This window comes from Eretmochelys imbricata, chromosome 5, assembly GCF_965152235.1.
Source record: "Eretmochelys imbricata isolate rEreImb1 chromosome 5, rEreImb1.hap1, whole genome shotgun sequence".
In the NCBI taxonomy this organism is placed as follows: domain Eukaryota; kingdom Metazoa; phylum Chordata; order Testudines; family Cheloniidae; genus Eretmochelys; species Eretmochelys imbricata.
In genome coordinates, this window is record NC_135576.1 from 64,514,330 (window position 1) to 64,537,542 (window position 23,213).

Below are 23,213 nucleotides of genomic sequence, written 5' to 3' on the forward strand. Positions count from 1 at the left end.
AAGTCAAACAGTGATACCCAGGAATGTAGTGTAAAGGTGACCCACAATAGAAATAAGAAACACAGGCTTGTATCTTTTTTGTTGTGGTTGTTGCTTTTCTCCATCCTCTGCAATACAGACCTGAAAATGTTTTTGGTGGTGGTGGTATACTTAGTTGTTTTTTCAAAAGGAAGGTGGTTATGTGTTTAGAAATTCAGATCCAATATTGTCTGGAGAACTCAACGGTGACTGGAGAACTAGTGAAATTATGACAAAAGAGCCAAAAGAAGGTAAACTGAGATGGTAAGAGAGAAAGGGATATTTAGTCAGACTAAAACTCTTAATTTATTTTACTCCTATTTCACTTCATTAACTAAGAATTTAGAGAAAAAAATCTTGGTTAAATATTCAGAATCCCTATCCTGTCACTTTACAAGTTCAAATAATGTGTGAGAGCTGACAATATACATCTTCCAAGACCTCCCACAAAACCAGGGAACATCAGAGCTAATACTCCTGAAATAGCTAAGGTAAAAATCAACTTTAAAACGGTAACACAAACAAATCTTATAGGATTTTCTTATATGTCCTGTAGAACAGTGTTTTTCAAACCATGGGTTGCAACCCACTACCGGGCCACGACAGGTAAGGCTCTGGGTCACCTTGCTCTGGTCAGCACCGCCGATCGGGACATTAAAAATCCCGTCAGCGGTGCTGCCCAGCTAAGGCAGACTAGTGCCTACCTTTTCCAACACCGCACTGTGCCTCGGAAGTGGCCAGCAGTAGATCCGGCTTCTAAGCAGGGGGCCCATGGGGCTCCATGCGCTGCCCCCACCCTGAGCACTGGCTCTGCACTCCCATTGGCCAGCAACCGGCCAATGGAAACTGCGAGGGCGGTGCCTGCGGGTAAGAGTCCCACAGAGCCAGAACTGTTGTTGGCTGCTTCCAGGGCTCAGCGCGGTCTGCAGTGCTTGGCTGTGCCACTGACTGGGAGCCGCCAGAGGTAAGTCCCAATCCCACGCCCCAATCCCCTGCCTCAGCTCTGAGCCACCCCAAACCTGGAAGCCCTTCCTGCACCCCAAACCCATCCCCGCTCCCACTCCAGAGCCTGCACCCCCAGCCCAGAGCCCCTCCCAAACCCCAGCCCCAGTCCAGAGCCCCCTCGCACACCCTGAACCCCTCATTCCCAGCCCGACCCCACAGCCCTCACCCCTGCACCCAACCCTCTGCCCCAGCCCGAGCTCTCCCCCCGCCAACCTCACAGCCCTCATCCCCAGCTCCGTTGGGTCACGGGCATCAACAATTTTCTTAAACTAGGTCCCCAGAAAAAAAAGTTTGAAAACCACTGTTGTAGAAGCACTAGATGACACAAATCCAATTATTTTTAAATCCTTTGCAAATCACCTTTAAGGGCAGAAACGTCCCACCAGCCCCATGTGCACTTTCTCCCCAACATTTTCTCTCAATTTGGGTGTGTAGCCCATAGAGCAGGGGTGGGCAAACTACGGCCCACGCGGTGGATCCGGCCCGTCAGGGCTTTGGATACGGCCCGTGGGATTGCCACTCCCGTGGTGCCGCAGGCCCCACGCTGCTGCTGGAAGTGGAAAGCACCACGTCCCTGCGGCCTCGGCGGGGGGGTGGCGAGGCGGCAGGACGGCAGACGGCTCCATGCGCTGCTCTTGCCTGCACGCATCGCAACTCCCATTGGCCGGGAACAGGGAGCTTGGGAACAATGGAAGCTTTGAGGGAGGTACCCGTGCGGAACCCTCTGCCCACCCTCCCCCAGGGGTCACAGGGACGTGGTGCTGACCGCTTCTGGGAGCTGCACGGCACAGAGCCAGGGAGCCTGTCTTAGCCCTGCTGTGCACTGCTACCACCCTGGAGCCGCTCCAGGTAACTGGCACCGGGCCAGAGCTTGCACCCTGCACCACAATCCTCTGCCGCACCCCTCCTGCGCCTCAACCCCCTGCCCTGAGCCCCCTGCTGCACCCCAACTTTCTGCCCTGAGTCCCCTTGTACACCCCGCACCCCCCGAACCCCTTCCTGCACACCGCACACCCTCCCACACCCTGCACTCCCTCCCGCACGCCAATCCCCTACCCCAGCCCTACATTCATGGCCCTGCATGCAATTTCCCCACCCAGATGTGGCCCTTGGGCCAAAAAGTTTGCCCACCCCTGCCATAGAGCTAGCTTTAGCATTTATTTAATTTAGTAGTGACATAAGGAACCTACAGGCCTGTATCTTGTAACACACTGGCTTCAGCAGTTAGCTTAAGGCTTGAGGACCATCAACTTTGATGCAAATAAATGGTCTAACAGTCACTCCTAAGTTTTGGGGAAGTGGGAATAGAGCGTTTAAGAGGGAAGTTTGGCCATAATGACAACAGCCAACCACAGGAACATGAACTAACACTATCTTTTGTTATTTTAGGATGGGAACATCTGCAGATGTCTGTTTACAAAAGAGTCATGGCAACCACTGGACATGTTGAGATCATTGATTTGTACTTGTTTCTCCTACTGTTCAAAGAGGGAAGAAACAAGACATCTAGCTCCATCCTCTCACCCTCCAAAGCTCTCATTCCTGATTTCACCTCACCCCATCCCACCCCATCCAACATCTAGAGCTCCACAGAGCAGCTTCACCTCTCTTCTACTCATGTCAGCAGAGGGAGCATGGACCTCAGAGTAAAGACCACAGAATTTGGCCCAATGTGTTAATTCACAGTCAGTGCTATCTGGTATCCCATTGAAGGGCTCTCTGCAAAGCCAGTTCTATTGCTATCCTAAGTGAAGGCTGAAGGGAAATATAATAGTACATTCTATATTAGCATTACTTTATATTGGAAAGTGATATTTTCCTTTTTATACTTCCAGTGTGGCATGCCTGTAATGCATTGAGCATTACTACATTGTTTACAGTAGCGTAAACCAGAAGTAACTCCACTAAACCTGAATCACACAAGTGTAAAATTGGTATAAGTAAATTCAGAGTCAGATCCACGTGGGCTCAGAGATGCTTGACGGTTGTGACTTCCTATGTGAGTTGCAGCCCAGCACCTCACATCATCAGGCCATTACTGCATTAAAAAGACACTGGCAAATCACATTTCAACTAAAATTTAGCATTTGTAAAGCCCAATAGAATGATTCCCAATAAAAAGTTAAATCCTTGTAACTGAAATATTGCACTACAAGCTTACTGCATAAAAAACAAATGAGAAATTGTGGAGAAACTGACAATTAAAAAACAAATTACCCTGACTAGTCTATTTTCATTAGCAACCTGAGGCAGACACAAAATGGAAACAAAAACAGAAAAAACAGTAAGGAAATTTTTAAAAGAAATCTTTCATTGTGAGATGATTAGAAAGACGGGTTAAGGCATTTACTGTATTAAAACATATACAATATATGATTTTTAGACCAATTGTGTCCCTTAATTTCTATATATATATATATATATAGTTATTTTGGCAGCAAAAATAGAGAAAGAATGTTAGCAGGACAAACCACAAAGTGCAATATTGATCACTTCCAGCAATTGTTTAGCATAGAGCTACAGGAGGACAATTTGACTTATGCATGTTTGAGTTTCACAGAGTATTATTTTTCTGTACTGCCCGCTGTGAAGGACATCAGAGAGATAGTGAAGTTGTATAAAAGGTCATTCCCTTCAAAATAAGCTGTTTGTCTCAACTTATAAAGGAAAAGGGCTCTGCACTGAAAAAATGGCTATAAATAGGCACAAACTCACAAAGACTTCATTAGGAATTTTGCATCAGTAGGGAGTACAAGATCAAGCCCATTACTGTCTTTCACAAGAGGTGGCAAGATGAAAATCTTAATATAGGGAAAGCCTGAAGAATGGTTATGTGATTTCCCCTACACAAAGGACTAGAAAGGCGTGAAGAAACTTCCAGCGATATGGAGGTTGACTGGAGAACAGTTCAAGGGAATGAACTGTTGCAACTAAAAAAAGAAAATTCAGGATGATGCATCACATTTAAATTAAGATGCACATGAGGATATGGTCTTTGGACTCCCGGAGAGGGAGCGGACTGGACGCAGCAGGTTCACTTAATAGAAGAATAGTATAAAAGAGAGTAAAATTGTTTTACTGGCTCTTTTGTGTTTCATTGCGTGCTCTCATCAATGAGGAGTGAAGACCGTGGAGGAAGCAGGGAGAAGAGACCTTCAGACCCACAGAACCCAGGGATCTGTGGATCACTGTGCCACAGCTCTCCAGTTCCTGGAGCTATGTGTATTTCTGTCCAGCCCCTCCATGTTGCCTGCCGGTTCCTCTCCCCCCGATGGCATGGTTCTTACAGGAGCTTTGGTGCCACTGTTTGCTTCTCTCTGTGGCCATGTAACAGCAGATGGAATTCACTGGAGGCTAATGATCTTTGGCGCACTGTTAACAGCTGCTCAGTTATCCATGTGATCTGCAGAGCAGCATGCCATGGAAGAGAGCATCTCTTGCTCTGCTAGTTTTAATTGCCTTGCATTAGTGGAAATGAAGAGCAGCATTTGGGCCACAATGCTAGCCAGTCCTAGTAAGTTCTACTCATCTCTTTGTCTGCTGTTTAACGTGGCTTCCATGGAAGTTCTGACTCAACAAGGTACTTGAAGACCCTATATGTACACACTGCACTTACTTTCCTATTCCTATGTCTTATGGTGTATCATTCAAAACAAAAGCAAGAAAGCAAACAACAGCTCAGCATGAAGTCTCAGGTCTATAAATAAACCCTGGTTTCATCTTTCTAAATTTTTTGTTGTTCAATTCAATTATTTTTAAAAGCTGTGTGGTTTGCTTACTGGAATTTCCCTATAATTAACCTTCTTGTCAGTGGCCAGAGAAAGTGAATCATTTTAATCAATTAAACCTTTAATTTAGAGGTTCTACTTCCTGCCATTAATCTTGAATACCATGGGATATTGATTACCTCAATTATTTTGTCAATAATGCATGCATAATTACATAAAAGTTCAGTAAAAGCTATTCGACATAATGCATGAGCAAGTCACAACTGTCCAAAGAAAAACTCTTAGTGCCCCAAATTGTAAAGTAGTTATATAAACTGATATCTGGAGCAAGGAATACAATGCTTAAGAGAAATTTCTTTGTATTTGCCCACAGGAAATGGATTACAACATAAAGCTACTTGATCATCCTGGGCAAGAACTGCTGAAGTCAGAATCTGAATGTAAAGGTCACTAAAAATATGCAATGGCTTAAAAATGCAGTTATCATACTGGACCCAGTATTTACATAATATGTGCATACAAAGCTTTAAATCATCATGAGATTTCTGAGCAATACCCATCATTCACAGAAGTTTAATAGAGCATGAAATCTGCAAAAAGCAATTTCTTTTTCAAACACCACATTACCTTTTTTATGAACCAAACAACCCCCAAGTGACCAGAAAAAAAAAAAAAAAAGTTTTCTTTAAATTCTCTCATACCGTGGAAGGAGACTAGGATACATTCTGAATAAGAAGAGTGGCCAGATCCAGCTAAAAGTAATCCTATTAAAGACAGAGTTAAATGAGTAAGAAGAGAAAGGTTTAATGCCATGTGTGATCACTGCAAAACTGTCTGGTTATTACATTCGCCAGTATACATGAAGAAATAACGTGGTCATACTAAATCACCTCAGTAGTCTATCAAGACTAATATCCTGTCTCTGGAAACTGCTTACACCTGACAGTCACAGAAAGATGAAGGAAAAACAATGCCCTTGGATGCCTTAGCAATGCTGTTCGTAGGCAGAGAACAGGGGCGATTCCTTCCTGAACCCTGCAGCCATCAGCCTACATGTTGAAGCATGAAATTTCTTTAACCCTTGCTCAACATGTCAAGTTGGAAACAAGAATCATAAAGTCATCCAGCCTGTTTTACACCACAGGTCTCCCTAAAGCGCCAAGTTTTTCATGAAAATTTCAAGTGAGTCAGACCACAGGGCTCTTGACACTGAATTAAATATAGAGTTGCACAGGACAAAGTTTTACTTGTTCTACAAAAAAATGAATATTTTATAGTTTGATTGTAAGCTTATTGGGGTAGGGATGGTCTCTTAATGTGTGTTTGTAAAGCACCCACAGAGACCCATTGTGTTCGGGATGGCTACATTGCGATAAGAAAACCATAGCATTGAGTCTCAGAGGCCAAGTCAACTGACCCGGGCTGCGGGGATATAAAATTTCAGTGTCGACAGTTGGGCTAGGGCTGAAGCCCACGCTCTGAGATTCTCCCCTCTCACAGGGTCTCTTAAACCAGGCTCCAACCTGAGCTCAAATGTACACTGCAATTTTGCAGCTTGAGCCCCACAGGCCTGAGTCAGTTGACTCGAGCCAGCCACCTCAGGCCTGAGTCAGTTGACGCGAGCCAGCCACCTCATAACGGTGACTCCAGCCAGCCACCTCATTACAGTGTAGACATACCTAAGACTGACTGAGCCTTTGAGCATTACCATCTTACAAATAATACACAGTTCTACTTTGCAGGCCTTTGCAGAATTGTACTTGCAAATCTAAAAAAACCCGAACAAACAAAGTCTCGCTAAAGAGCCTCAGTTTGCAAATCAGAACTATGGAAGAGCTCTGTCCTTCAAAAGGGAAAGAACAGTGAATGTGTAAGCAATAAAGGGCCTCTTCTCTATAAGAGCTGAAAATTCATGTCCTTCAGAACAACTTTATGGAGTCATTTAAACATCAAATTGCATATTTTATTTATCCCCATTAGATTATCATTTCAAATTCAGGATACTAATTTGGAAGATCCTCCTAATATGTCTCTAGCATGGTCTTATAAAAATATCTCCATGTTTCACTTAATATAACTTTGGAAGGATTTCAAGACAAAAAAAAAAAAAAAAAGCAACATAAGAGCCTTAACGATTTTGCTGACTGATACTCTTATTAAGTCTAATTTAAAAAAAAAAATAACCTTCATATAAATGATTATTTAAATGCGAAATAAAATGTAAAACAATGAAGCCTTGATACTGTGAATGCAATCGAGAGGAAACACAAAACTACTATTCATGTGTTTAAAGGTTAAAAGGGAGTTTCTATGTCTTTGGAGAAAATGCAAATATTAATTTGGGGGAATGATTCTAAATGTTACATTCACATGTGTGTATTCCAAGCTTTTTGTGGTCCTTAATGAAAGTCACCACACTATATTCAAGGGCAAGAATATGAAAACTCTAAGAATTCTGATATTTTACAAAACAAGGACCACAAAAGTAGTGGATATACAATTAGCATCATATTGTAAAATAAAGTACCTGAACAGACAACACCACTTTTTGCAGTTAGAACATAAGAATGGTCATACTGGGTCAGACCAAAGGTCCATCTAGCCCAGTATCCTGTCTTCTGACAGTGGCCAATGTCAGGTGTTCCAGAGGGAATGAACAGAACAGGTAATCATCAAGTGATCCATTCCCTGTCACCCATTCCCAGCTTCTGGCTAACAGAGGCTAGGGACACCTTCCCTGCCCATCCTGGCTAAAAGCCATTGAATTCAGCCTTGCCTATCTTTCTTTCATCAAAAGTTAAAACTTGATCTCCTGTGATTGTTTCAAACACTGATGTAAAATATACCATGTCTAACAGATTATTTAGCTGGTGTATACAATAGATTAGACGTTTTTCACAAGTCTTTCCCCCGCCCCTTTTTTTTTAAACAAACAAGCAGAGAGTATTTGGGTGTACATATCCTGTTTCCTTTTTACCACATAGCTAGCAGCTATCTTCTACGTGTTTTCATGCTATTTCTTTCACTTCTGCAGTAGCTGAAGGCTCCAATAATTATCACAGTTTATTTATTAGACAATAACTTATGGAGATTTGTGCTCAAGCATAGCAAAAAATACTGTTATACAGACGACAAGTTCAGCCTCCACATAAGAGAGTTTTGGGAGTGTTGCTTCTGGAATGTGTCTTCTCAGGAGAGCACAAATCATCACACAATTCACATAGGGTTTGAAATAAAAATGAATGGAACAAAAATAAAAATAGAATTGTCATGTACTAAACGTTCCTCAAAACTACTATACCATAATATGCAAATTATAGTTACTACATGAAGTGGCAATCAGTGGTTCTGTATTTGTTTCAAGCTATTACTTAAGTCAGACAAGGTAACTATACAAACCTTTTCAAATACACACTAACCTTGTAAAGTAGTTGGGAGTGCATGCTGGGGGGGAAGGGAGGCAAGGTTTACTTCATGTTTTCACATTATATGTTTGTCACTGGGGAATGTGGAACGGAAATTTTATTTTTATAAAATCAGTCTTCAAGATTAATCTTTGCCTATCAACTTCTACCACTGCCATAACATACAAATTGTTCTGCTTGAAATACATAGACCCGATAAATCTCAAAAGTTATCACCACAATATGTATCTCTAAATATGAAAGAGATGGGACTTTTTTCAGAGGCATAAATTGTATTTAGTACTAAACCTATTGCTATAGACTTGTACTTTTTTTTTTTTTTTGAAAAGCCAGAAAAGCCTGTTTATTAGAGTAAATATCCTTCTAGATTTCCTAAGTTTAATCAAAATATATCTGTATGCTACCTGTCAATCTGCACATGAAGCCAAATTAATCCCTTATGTTACTTTGTGGAAGTCAGTGGAATTAGACTAGGGATGAATCAGACCCAGGACTTTTAGTTTTTGTTTTCATTAGATGAACTTTCATTTTTATTCAAACTGTAAATGAGAATAACGATGACTTGCATACCTGCTGCAGGGGTGTAGCTACAAGTCCAAATGAATGGGATGATTAATCCCCTCCACAAAAAAAACTGACTTCAGAGTAATGATTTGAAAGAGATTTAACAGATTTCATGAAACACAGGAGCTGAAATCCCATACTTTTCTAAATATGGGGTCTCATAAATAGGGTAATCCTAACAGATTTTAAATTGTTGGCCTAAATTTTCAAAACTGACTAGTGATTTTGAGTGACTTACTTATAGGTTACCAATTTAAGATACAATAAAGGGGCCTGATTTTCAGAGCTTAAGTGCACAGTGCTTTCAAAAAATTAGGCCCCTTCAAGGTGCCTCAAATTGGCCACCTAAATCCCTAATCACTAGTCACTTTTGAGAATGTAAGCTATTACTACTACAGATGGACTTGACCGCAGTTGTTTGTTAACTGAAACTGGACTTATTTTAAAGGATTTATTATGTTATGTATTTATTCATTCAGATTTATACACATTAAATAAAGATCACCTATCCATATGTTCCAGGCATACTAGAGACACAACCCAAAAATTCAACAAAATCAGTGCCCAAATGTAATTAAAGTGTAGCAGTACTATTCAAAACAACCCACTAACAGAAACCAGGCAATCCAATACCAAATTTACCTCTCCCTCTAACAATTGTCGTCCTATTCTCAAATGACTGAAGAAAAAAAAAGATGAGGTTTGCCATCTGAAGGTAGTCAAAGTTAACCTGTTTGGTTTGAGAGGTGAGCAAACTGTAAAGCAATTTTCATGGAAAGCACTACGCCACAGCAGCTCCTTCTCAGGTCTACTAGTGAGACTTCAGCTCAAACATCTTATCTGATCTCAGTTGTGGTGGTCTGGTAGACAGGCAAGCTCTAAGCTGTTTAGGGCTGTATAATCAAAACAAACACCTTAAACAACACCTGGAAACCTACAAGTCACGAGTGAAGTTCATGGAACATGGGTTGAATATGTTCACAGCAAGGTATTGCACCTAATAAATTAGCTGAAATATTGCACCAACTCCAGTTCATAGTTTTAAAGTGTATCACTATCTGCATCATGGTAATCTAATCTTAAAATGATAGCCATGAATGACAGTTAAAAGGTCCACATCCAAGAAGCATACACAATTTTATCTGGTTGAAAAAAATAGTCTCCTAGATCCACTGGGCACATAAATAGCTTTTAACAACAACAACTTTTAAGTTTTAAGTTATTCTGACTAGTTGGCTGTTTTTGATGGCCCAAAAGGCTCTCAATTCAGGAAAAAACAGGGATCATTTTGAAAGGAGCTCAGGTTTTTTCAGACAGACTCTTTTGTGGTACACCATTTCTGGAGATGGAATCTAACCGTTTCTCATCAAATACCAATGCTTTTTGTCCTCCACAGCCTGGCCTAATAAAGGACATGAAGCACTTTTATTGCCTTCTGTGTGCCAAAAGATTTCCACCCATGCTTTGATTCCTCCTTATGATAATAGAAGTGTTCATGAAGGTGGAAGAGAAAAATTACTGAGCTAAAACACCCCATATGTTTACCTTTGAACAGACTCAATGAGTGGACATTTATTACCAAACAAATAGCTTTATCAACAAATGCAATCCATTATGAAAATAATAGATATACCATAAACCTTTTTAGAGGTTTACTAGAGCTTTTTTCTATCTACTGGAAATTTTAGTTATGAGTTCCATTGTGCCAAGGACAGACCAGTCTTTTACAGACACTTACCCTCTGACAGCATGAATAAGTCTCAGTGATGGATAGGCGGTTCGCACTTTCAATTTATTCTTAAGGATTAATGCATTAACCCACTCCACATGCTTCTCTCCGCCTTTCACCATGAAAGCAGGAATCCAAAGGACACTGTCATTCAGCATGGATAGTCTATGCACAAATTTTTCTCTGTCACTCTCATTCCGAAAGCCTCCAAATGCTCTTTGTACAACTGATGGATTCATGGTAATAAAATCAGATTTAGTTCCCACATCTGCAGCAAACTCCACCACAGGGGCTAGATTGCACCTGAAGAGGAAGAAATTAATGGACAAATGAAAATAAATATGAACCATTAACTTAGATAAGGGTATGCATGAAGGAAAAGCTGAAAATGAACATGTAAGGCTGTTTCAAACTAGGTGAGCAAAAAAGTACCAGTGGTAATCTGCATGATATTACTTAGGGCTGTATACAGCCGGATGTTCCAAGCATGTTCTAAGAAAGGTATTAAGTGTAACCAACTCAGTGAAGAAGATACTGTACAGTACATTTAAAATTCATATAATTAGTATTCAAACAGAATCTGTCAAAACGTAGACAAGTGCGTAACAATCGCAATATGTCTCTGACAACTATTGTTATTTTCACTAGTGTGCATTTGTATAATCTATCTTGATAAAATTCCTTGGGGACAGTTCAAGCTCTTAAAGGTAGTCATGCCAATCAAGTAAGATTCATTTATTTTTGTTATCTATTATGCAGTTTGTACAGTACAGTATTTCATACCAATCACAAACAACTGTCAGAAAAATCAAACTGGTTTGGGTTTGTTTAGTTTTCAGTAAAGCTGGTTGAAAAATTCTGACAATCACGATTTGTATTAAATTTTTACCATAACATATTGACCATTAAGCTCATCATTAGTAACACATCCACATATTATACACCTGACAATATTTAAAATCTGTTCTATAATAAATTGCATTTAAAACTTTTAATATATAAATTATATCTACAGAACAATATGAGAATCTATTTAATGCATATACACGCACAGGACAAACAAGTATCAAAATAGGTAGGGTTTTTCTTACTTATTTCTTTGTTTCTGCAGTTGTTGCTTTGCAACAAAATCTTCCTACTCTTCTACTGAGTAATCTTTTTGTTTGTGACAAAAATGGGATGTAAATTTTGCAAAAATTGTCAGAAAAATTCATGTAGTGACCATTTTATGGTGCTCATCAGTATCGCAAATGTGCCCCTGGAAAACATTGAATTTATCCTCACAACACTGCCATCCAAGTCTAGTGCTTTAACCATAAGAGCTGCCTTCCTCATAATAATTCTCGAACAATGTAAGTTTAAATGAAGACAGTTAAGTGGGAAGTAGACGTTGAAATGGAAAAACATACTGGATCCACTTCATATCTGTGGTGTAACTCAAATGAAGTAACTAGAGTTTGTACAGGTGCCAGCACAATGGCTAATTCTGAACGTGACCCTTGGCACTACTATAATATAAATACTAGTGATTATAATAGAGGCTGATTCATTTCACAAGACACAAGATTTGCAATGCAAATTCTATTGCCTGTACATATAATTGCTAGAATCACATGGATGTGAAAGATATGGTGCTGAAATTTTTTTTTATGTAAAACTGCACTGACACAAATTTGGCCAGTATGTCTTTAAGACAAACCTCTTCTGATCTGGCAACTACAGTACTGTTTGAGTAGCATCATCTCGCTTCAATTCCAAAAGTTTTGTGCAGTTAGAAAATGGTGCCTAAATGTAATTTCCCCATAAACCTGAAAAATAATTATAAAGGCTAGTATCTTGTGAGTTATCACCAGTTCATGAGAAACATACCTAATGCAAAAGGTTATGTTTCATAATGGTGTACTTTCTTGGCCTAATGTATCTGGCAGTACATGTTTTATAAACAGGCAGGTTTCAGAGTAACAGCCGTGTTAGTCTGTATTCGCAAAAAGAAAAGGAGTACTTGTGGCACCTTAGAGTTAGAGACTAACCAAAAGCTCATGCTCAAATAAATTGGTTAGTCTCTAAGGTGCCACAAGTACTCCTTTTCTTTTTATAAACAGGCAGCATCTTGAGATTTTTCAACCCTGGGTTAGAAAAGGTAATAAGCCAGCCCAAATTCACTCCTTGGTAATGGACGTGTCCCTGCATTGTTATTAAACACCTTGATCAAATTTTTCAAACCTTGGTGCCTCATTATATGGATAGAGGAATTTAAATAAGTGGTTTTATTGTTAGACATGCTGTGTGTCTTCAATATTAGTGCTTGGTCCTCTGAGAATCTGGTCAGTTATTTTAGGTGCATAATTATGAATTTAAGAGAATCATTTTAGGAACTTGGTTTGAAAATCTTTTGTGATAGTAAAAGTTATGACAATGCCTGTGAAACTCTAATTTCATGAGAATATCTCAATGTTGCTATGGTAGTGCAGTGCCTACACTATTATTATTTTGGTAGAATACCAATGTAACACTAGCTGTTACAGCAATATAGAATTGTGTTAGGAGAACGAACAAGACTACCTTGAGAGCGGCTGATTGCTTTATAATAGTATTATCAGACTTTGCTCACTTCCTACCTATTTAACAGATTTTTTTTTCAAAAAATGTGGCTTACAGAACATAAGATAGCAGTACTTAATGTTTTCTCAGTAGCTTAATAGCTTATAGCCCAGCCTAGAAGCAATGCAAAATCTTGCAAAATCTGTGAATTCAAAATAGCACGTTCTTCACAAAGCAACTTATGGTACAATTGTTTCTGCCATTCTAAGTGACCCATCCAAGATTATGTTCACAACAGTCATCAACTGTATTTCTGACACCAGGCTGCCACTACCAATCAACTTATATTTCCAGAGGATTCTTGGAAATCTGATATTAAGATGCCTTTCAGAATCTATTTTTTAAATACTTTGGACACACGCACATACTACAATAATGTGGGGTCACAGAGAGCGAGCAAGAGAGAGAGCACACTGCAGAAAGATATCTGTATCCGCCTTACTGAAGGTTTCACAGTAGTATACTTAAAAATAGGTACCTTTCTATAAACTTGGATGTGAATAATTTCCATAGAGAGATTCAACACTTGCATACATTATGCTTTGGTTTCTGAAAAAATTATTAGCATTTTGGAGACTTAGTTCTTACATTATCAGCAAAATGTTCTTCTTTCTTCGTGCAACTGGGATTTTTCTTGGAATTCAGCACTGCATTTTCTGAATGATCACTACCTATGCCTATATGTATTTATATCTGGCATTAAGATTCACATATATTCTGCAGTTCATTAGATCTTTTTCTAGATTATAAACTAGTTACATTGCACATTTCCACTTTTCCACTCTCAAGAATCCACAATCAGGTCATTTTTTATTCTTTCTGGAAGGCTCAGATTCTAAAGCTTTTAGTTTAAGTCCTAAATGGAAACTACAGCATGTTTTCAGATACACATACATGAACCTTATAAAACCAGCCACTGCCCTTGCACACAGATCTAAGTACATGTAGATAATTTTCTGTATCTGTTTTAAGCTCTTTTTTGAGTCTCTAATGCACGATCTTTGTGATGTATCATGCTTGCAATACTGTACTTAAATAAACAGACTGTTTTCTTAGTTGGCGTCAATTGTTTTCTACTGTCTATTCTGCAGATCTGTTTCAAGACAGCATCCTGAATAAGGAAAGCAGTAAACATGTGTTTAATTTTGAGCATGGGCTCAAATCTTACTGAAGTCAATGGACTTAAGCACATACTTAAAGAAAAGCACAGGTTTAATACATACAGGAACTCTTCACTTAAAGTCGCCCCGGTTAAGGTTGTTTCCTTGTTACATTGCTGATCAATTAGGGAACATGCTCATTTAAAGTTGTGCAATGCTCCTGTCATAAATATAAAGGGAAGGGTAAACACCTTTAAAATCCCTCCTGATCAGAGAAAAAACCCTTTCACCTGTAAAGGGTTAAGAAGCTAGGATAACCTCACTGGCACCTGACCAAAATGACTAATAAGGAGACAAGATACTTTCAAAGCTGGGGGGGACAAAGGTTCTCTCTGTCTGTGTGATGTTTTTGCCAGGAATAGAAAAGGAATGGAGTCTTAGAACTTAGTAAGTACTAGATATGCGTTAGATTCTGTTTTGTTTAAATGGCTGATAAAATAAGCTGTGCTGAATGGAATGTATATTCCTGTTTGTGTCTTTTTGTAACTTAAGGTTTTGCCTAGAGGGATTCTCTATGTTTTGAATCTGATTACCCTGTAAGGCATTTACCATCCTGATTTTACAGAGGTGAGTCTTTTACTTTTTCTTCAATTAAAATTCTTCTAAGAACCTGATTGCTTTTTCATTGTTCTTAAGATCCAAGGGTTTGGGCCTGTGTTCACCTATGCAAATTGGTGAGGATTTTTATCAAGCCTTCCCCAGGAAAGGGGGTGTAGGGTTTGGGAGGATTTGGGCGCAGGAAAGACGTTTCCAAGCGGGCTCTTTCCCTGTTATATATTTATTAGACACTTGGTGGTGGCAGCAATAAAGTCCAAGGGCAAAAGGTAAAATAGTTTGTACCTTGGGGAAGTTTTAACCTAAGCTGGTAAAAATAAGCTTAGGGGGTTTTCATGCAGGTCCCCACATCTGTACCCTAGAGTTCAGAGTGGGGAAGGAACCTTGACAGCTCCCTTCTAATATCATTTGGCAGCCGCCTGCTTTGTCCTCTGCTTGCAGGAAGAGCAGCCCGTTGCAGCTAGCTGGTGGGTGGTTGGAACCAGGGTGGACCAGCAGCCCTCCACTCCCCCATCAGCTCCCCGCTCCCCTAAGTTCCCTGTGCAGCAGCTGCTCAGCAGGCTATCAATTGCCAGGAGTTCAGCTGTCCCTCCCCCCCACTGCCATGTGCTGCTCCTGCCCTCTGCCTTGGAGTTGCTCCCTGAGACTCCTGCTTGCTTTTGGGGGGGAGGGGAAGAAGAGGGGGGCTAATGTCAGGGTGTCCACCTTTCCCCCACTCCTTCACCCTGCTTACCCCATCTTTCATAGAGCAGGGGGGACAGGGGCGGAGAGAGCTGCTGCCTTAGGCAACAGCTGAGGTCTGGTCTCAGCTTGCTGATCTAATTAACAAGGCAGTGTACTTCTGACCCCACTCTTCATACTTAAAGGGGAAATGGGCATCTCTATTTCTCAAACACGCACAGGGTGTGTGCCTCTGCCTGCCCTCCCCCCTTTCCTGCTGCCTTGTAGAGTGTGAGAGTTAATCCTTGAGGGCTCAGCCAACTGCTAGTTCATCATTTAGCAGTAAGGCATTCCCTGGGAAATATCCCACCCTCTGACTCCCCCACCTCAACCAAACTTCACAATCATCATCACTGTGTAGGAGTATTAAATTGTTTGTTTAAAACTTATACTGTGTGTACATATATAAAATAGTCTTTTGTCTGGTGAAAAAAAAATTCCCTGGAACCTAACCCCCTCATTTACATTAAGTCTTATGAGGAAATTGGATTCTTTTAACATCATTTTGCTTAAAGTTGCATTTTTGAGGAACATAACTACAACGTTACGTGAGGAGTTCCTGTACTAGAATACAAATACATGGAAAGAATACAAATACATGGAAGAATATACTTTATTGCTTTCCTGAATTGGGACCTCAGATGAATGACATGTGAAAAAGGAATGGTATCTGAATTAAAATGTCATATTTTAATCACATATTCAATTTTTAACCATATTTCAAACCACCACAGCTTTTTGCCCAACTAATTCATTTCTATCATGCTGTCAGTTCAATTCACTAAAAAGGTATGCATCTTACTCCACTTATTGTTTATTTAACCATAATGCATTACACCCAACCCCACTGCAGGATATTGCTATGATACACCAGACTCCTATATAGGTCTGGGAGCATGTTCTTTGTAACATGAGCTCAGAGACCAGCACTGAAAGTGCTCCAAGCACTAGGATCAATAGGTTTTAGCCCTCAGTGAATCCTTATTAACACTCATGGATTCTGAGGAAGTAACTGAAGATTACTTTACTAGGGCTGCCGGAAATAAAGGGAGAGGAATAATCTAGGCACAATTACTTTAAATGGTTACCACAAAAAAAAAAAAAAAAAGTCAACCCAACCATTCCTAACCCAGTCCTTGGGGCAGTCTGAGAGAGGGGTATAAAAAGTAACCATGTCTTGCTGGGACCTCTCCAAACTACAGTTCTCCCAACCGTATGTAATGTAGTCCCATGTCAAATACTTTCAGGCCATCATCCTGTATCTTGCTACTGCTGCTTGTGCGGCTCCCGACAGCCACAGGCAAGATGTTGCTTCCTTGCCCAGCTCTCAGGCCACCTGCTACCCAGCCTTTACCTCAAAGCCCTCAACTGCTGACTCTGGCCTACTGCTCCTGCTCACGCACAGGTACAGCCTCTGCTGCCCTCCTGAGCCTGTTCCCCTCTGCTCTCAGAATAGGGTGATCACATAGCAAGTGTGAAAAATCAGGTCGGGCGTGGAGCATAAGGTGCCTATATAAGACATAGCCATGATTATCAGAACTGTTCCTATAAAATCAGGACATTTGGTCACCCTACCTCAGGGACTCTCTTCCTTTTCTGCACTGGAGGGAGTATAGAACCATAGAAATGTAGGGCTGGATGGGACCTCCAGGGGTCATCTTGTGCACCCCCCACACTGAGGCAAGATTAAGTTTACCTAGACCATCCCTGACAGATGTTTGTATGGAGCTTTCTACTGGCTGGCGTTGAACTGCATAACACAATGTGTTCCATTTGCTAGATCCTTTCACTCCAGCTCAGCCAGGGAAGAAGGTGGATTCATGACAATATTTTCCAGTACTGGACATTAAATGACAAGCTTCAAATTAAACTTTAATTTCTCCTGTTAATAAAAGGCTATTGCATAAGTGTCCCTGCTACCACTCAGCCAGATTGAACAAGGGAGAATAAATACTACAGTGGCGTTTATTGGACTATTTCCTGCCCACTTACCCCAATATTGTTTTCTTCCTACTGCACTACTGTTTAAAAATCCCACTCTCAAATACAATTCTCTCCCAGATCTCAGCAACTCCCTTTAAGCTTCACAAGCACGTGACCATCTTAACAAAAACAATATCACCACTACTTAAGTCAACTTGCAAGAAAGCAAGCCTAACTCGTCAATGCCAAGCAGGACGGACCTGAATATAAGAAATCCTTCAGTCACATACTGAAGTTGGGAACATGAAAACAGAACAGAAATATCAGTTATATCCTACACAGAAGACAGACTTCAGGAAGCAGGTGAGTGCCTCTGCATATGAGCATTGACAAAACGTCATCACATCCTGCGGAAATTTGCAAGGCTACAGCAGTCTTCACAAATTCCTTACTGCTGCTTATTTATAAAGGGACTGCAATGTAAACAGGGATTGCCCTGGTAACAAGAATGTTACACAAAAAGAGGTTGTTTTATTTAGTTCTTTGTTTCTTATCCATTAAATTTCACATTGGGAAATGATTCTGGTCTTTGAGATTGAAAGAACAAATTTTTATATGGATTAAACAGCTTAGCAGCTTTAGCTCCTTGTTTTCCCCTTGCACTGACTAGAGAATTCAACTATATTCATTCCTTTTATCTCCCAATTCTTAGAAAGATTCTGCACCATCAGACCAAGAAGAAAGTTTAAACTATCATAGTCTTTATCTGGGGGAAAAAGTAAACAGGTGGGGAAGGGTCATAATACATGTGTTCACTAGTATCCACTCTATTGAATACAAGACAGCACACCTGGATTCCACAGCTCACTACTCTATCTATTGGATGAATTAAGACAATATCCAAAATCCTAACTCAGATGGTTCACCATCCCATAAAAATGATATTCAGGAAATTATTGGCCAATAAATCTAACCTCAACATCATATAAAAAAAAAACCTATGAGAATAATACGGATTCAAGAACCTAGTAAGGAGGAGAAGTAAGCAGCAAGAAGATAGTTAAGGTAAGTTCAAGTCAAATTAAACTATATGACAAACACAGTGAACATAACATATGAAGATATTAAAAAACAGTTCCACATAGAGTCTCAATTAGAAAGCAAAAATGCGGTTTCGATAAAAGTACTCATGTAATAATATGCAAAAAGTATAAGGATAGATACAGACCCCCGGCTGGAGGAGCTTAATTATTACTGTTACATGTTGCCATTATCTTGAAGCATTCAACCAGGGTCAGTGTTGTATCCATTATTACTTAGTATCTTCATAAGTGACCTAGAGCGGTGGTTCTCAACCAGGGGTACGTGTATCCCTGGGGGTATGCAGAGGTCTTCCGGGGGTACATCAACTCATCTAGCTATTTGCCTAGTTTTACAACAGACTACATAAAAAGCATTAGCAAAGTTGGTACAAACTAAAATGTCATACGGACTGCTCTACATACTATATCAGTGTTGCTCAATCTGGGTGTGGCAACCCTCAGGGGAAGGGGGGTGTCACAGGATGAGTTGGGGGGGGTGTCAAAAGTGCAGGACTGCCATTAAGGTGGTAGCAAGCAGGTGCCCCTTGAAGTTAAGATGTATGTTGAAGCCCAAGCCCCACCATCTGTGGCTCAAGCCAAAGCCTGGACCCCACCACTCAGGGCTGAAATCAGACTCCTGAAAGGGGTACAGTAGTCTGCAAAGGTTGAGAACCACTGACTTAGAGGAAGGAGTAGAGAATACAGTGATCAGATTTGCTGATAAAATGATGGATGGACTAGCACAATGAACAAGTAAATTCAGTAGCCTGTAAAAAAAAAAAATTAGAGTGACAGACAGAAATTAAGATAACAAGATTTAACAGATAAATTATGAGTTGGTTCACTTGGGGAGAAAAAATATTCTAAAGTATAATGTCTGAATACTCCATTGGGGGTGACATGAAAGAATAAATTGAACATGAGCACGCAATGTGATGCTGTCACCACAAAAGTACCGAAATACACTGCATGTCATTTGGGAATCCATATAATGAACCACATCCTGAGATGTACAGAGTACAGGTTACGTGCATGCACACAAAGTGATTAAACCCTCAATCCTCCTGCAGTACTGTCCAGGAACAGCCCCCATACCATGTCAGAGCAGCCTGAGGACTACTCTTAGTTTCCTTAAGCTCTAGTGGCCAAAGGAATTAAAAATGTTGCCAAAGATTAGCATTGCACATACTTCTTTTCCTTTGGCCATCCCCCCGTCACCTACATCATGAGACAATCTACATTCTTATACAGAAATGTTCCATGCCAGGCTCATTATGCTCGTTTTATGGCCCAATTAAGCCTGTCGCAGAGTGAAGTTGCAGAACTGAATAACCTTATAAAGAAGGTATTGCAATCACATTCATGGAAGCCACAGCCAAATACAGATTTTATTATTCCACAGTGATGCAATGGAATGGGCTAGACGACCCAATGTACATATCCAACTCCAGTATTTATGGGCCAAATCCTGCATTCCTTGCTCAGACAAATTCCAATGTAAAGCAACAGGTAAAATCTGAGTAAGGACCTGAGGATTTGACCCTATACATTTTAAGTGTGTTGATCCACTGCCTAATCTGTGTTATTTGTAGAATACAGGCTTGTTGGTTGAAATAGAAGTGTTTGGCAACAGTTGCTGGCATCAAGCAGAACCTGCACAGAGCACTGCTGTGAAAGTGTTTCCTCTTTTAGCAAACCATTCCTTGTGGATCAAAGAATAATATGCCCACCATATGGTATTAACTAGAGGTGTACTCTGGAAGCCAAAATATTAAGATTAACCTGATGTTGGAAAATTGATATGTATTCATGTCATCTAAACTCTACAGATGGGCCTAAACTGGTACCAAGAACCCCCGAAAGCCTTCCCCGTCAGCCTGAAAACTTTGGTAATACAGATACAAGTCCTGATCTCTGAAATGGACCAAAACTGGAATGCTGAATTCAGATGTCCCTGAACTTTTAGAATGTATCTAAATCTGGAACTGAACTTCAAGGCTCAAGTACACTGCAACAAAACAAAAAACCAACGCAAGGATATCACAGAACGTACCAGAGAGAGTAATACCTGCTCATCTGTCTATTTACAGAAAGCACATCACTATGATGTCTGCATACTTAACAGAAAATAGCTTCACTGCCTTCCATTTGGACTACATGTAGCATGAAGCAACAAAAAAAAAAAAAAAGGAAAGAACATAAGATTGGCCATACTGGATCAAACCAATGGTTCATCTCGCCCACTGTTTCCCAAACTTGGGAAGCCGCTTGTTCAGGGAAAGCCCGTGGCGGGCCAGGCCAGTTTGTTTACCTGCTGCGTCTGCAGGTTCGGCCGATCGCGGCTCCCACTGGCCACGGTTCGCTGCTGCAGGCCAATGGGGGATGCGGGCAGAGGGACATACCAGCTGCCACTTCCCTCAGCCCCCATTGGCCTGCAGCCAATGTCTGATCATTCTGTTCTTTTCTACATTTTCAGTCACCCAATTTGTCTGCCACTGAAGTTAGGCTTACTGGCCAACAATTGCCAGGATGGCCTTTGGAGCTTTTTTTAAAAAACTGGTACCACACTGGCTATCCTCCAGTCATCTGGTACAGATGCTGATTTAAACCACACTTAGTAGTTCTTCAATTTCATATCTGAGTTCCTGCAGAACACATGGGTGAATACCATCTGGTCCTGGTGATTTATTAATATTTAATTTATCAATTTGTTCCAAAACCTCCTCCACTGACACCTCAATCTAGGACAGTTCCTCAGATTTGACACCTAAAAAGAATGGGTCAGGTGTGGGAACATCCCTCACATCCTCTGCAGTGAAGACTGATGCAAAGAATTAATTTAGCTTCTCCGGAATGTCCTTATCTTCCTTGACAGCTCCTTTAACATCGCAATCATCCAGTGGCCCCACTGATTGTTTGGGAGGCTTCCCGTTTCTGATATCACTTTTTAAAAATGGCAGGGTTTTTTTAGTTAGTTGCTCTTCAAAATTTGTTTTTGTCTGCTTAATGATACTTTTACACTTGACTTGCCAGAGTTCATGCGCCTTTCTGTTTTCCTCAATAGGATTTAATTTCTAGTTTTTACAGAATGCCTTTTTGCCTCTAACTCAGTGTTCCCCATACTGCACAGAGAAACATTTGGGGGGTGGAAGATTCAGAGGAACATTTGGGGGGGCTGGAATGGAGTGCCACCCAGCCCCAATGTGCCCCCATGTAGCAGCTCTACTTCACCCCCTGCTCCGTCCCCAGCCACAGCTCCACCACCCACCCAGCTCTGCCTGCAGCCTAAGCTCCTCTGCTGAGCCAACTGTGTGGTAATGGAAGGGGGTGCACACAGATTCTATTACTGGGGAAAGGAGCATCACTGCTCTAAGTGCTACTTTTACTTTGTTGTTTAGCCATGATGGCACTTTTTGGTCCTCCGTTTTTTGTTAGTTTTTTTTAATTTGGACTATACCATGAATTTGAGCCTCTATTTTGGTGTTTTTTTGTGACTGTACCTTTTAATTTCCATTTAACTAGCTTCCTCATTTTTGCATAGTTCCCCTTTCTGATGTTAAATGCTACTGTGGTGGGTTTCTTTGATGTTTTCCCCCTCCCAAGGATGTTAAATTTAAAAATATTTAAAATATTATGGTTGCTATTACTGAGTGATTCATCTATATTTACCTCTCGGACCAGAGCCTGTGAATCTCTCCTTGTGGGTTCCAGGACTAGCTGGTCCAAGAAGCAGTCATGATGGTGTCTAGAAACTTTATCTCCACATCCCATCCTGAGGTGACATGTACACGGTCATTATAGAGATAATAATAATGGGGGATTATAACTGAGGTTTTTTTCCCCTGTCTTATAGCCTCTCTAATCTCCCTGAGCATTTCACAATCGCCATCACCATCCTGGTCAGGTGGTCGGTAGTATAGTCCTACTGCTATATTCTTATTATTCAAGCATAAAATGTCTATCTATATAGATTCTATGGTACAATTTGATTCATTTAAGGTTTTTACTATATTTGACTCTGCTATCTTTCACATATAGTGCCACTCCCCCACCAGCATGACCTACTCTGTCATTACTATGTATTTTGTACCCTGGTATTACTATGTCCGATTGATTATCATCATTCCACCAAGTTTCTGTAATGCCAGTTTCATCATCATCATCTTACTTCTAGCTTTGTACATAAGCACTTATAAAACGTGTCACTTTTAGCTGTCTGCCATTATGTGATGTTACTGAATGGGACTCTTTCATTTGACTGTTTGTCTTCAGTTCCTACCTAGACTTTATCAACATCCATCCTCACCTCTTTTCGAGGATACAGAGACTCCCCTTTAACAGATCCTCCCCTAAGGGCCATCTCTATCCAAATGGTGTGCTCTCCACACCCGTTGGCTTTCCCCCAGCCCTTAGTTTAAAAAGAAATTTGTATTTCTTCCTAAAAGAACAGAAGAGGTCTGGCAATAGGAATGATTTGAAAAGCCTATGGTTTGGAGCCCTCAGGCGTGTAGGATGGTCTGGGAGCCAGCGTGGTTTGTGCCATACACTTGTGCACAGGCTGCTCCAATTTAAGCTCCCAACAGCTACCTCTAGGCTACTCCACAGTCTGGACAGCCCAGAATCCCTGAAAGTGATGGTCTCACTTCCTACACAGCCCCTCCTAAGACTTTCTACCATCTGCTGGGTATGCACAGTAGCCACTA

General features: G+C 40.7%; 1 protein-coding gene across 1 annotated transcript in view; it reads right to left on the reverse strand.

Moving 5' to 3' along the window:
• ST8SIA4 (ST8 alpha-N-acetyl-neuraminide alpha-2,8-sialyltransferase 4) overlaps window positions 1-23,213 on the reverse strand; it is an 84,399-nt gene that overhangs the window by 29,620 nt on the left and 31,566 nt on the right. Inside the window, exon 4 of the mRNA XM_077817248.1 lies at window positions 10,479-10,772. Within this exon, the coding sequence (XP_077673374.1) occupies window positions 10,479-10,772 (294 nt within the window). The remainder of the gene's footprint in view (window positions 1-10,478; window positions 10,773-23,213) is intronic.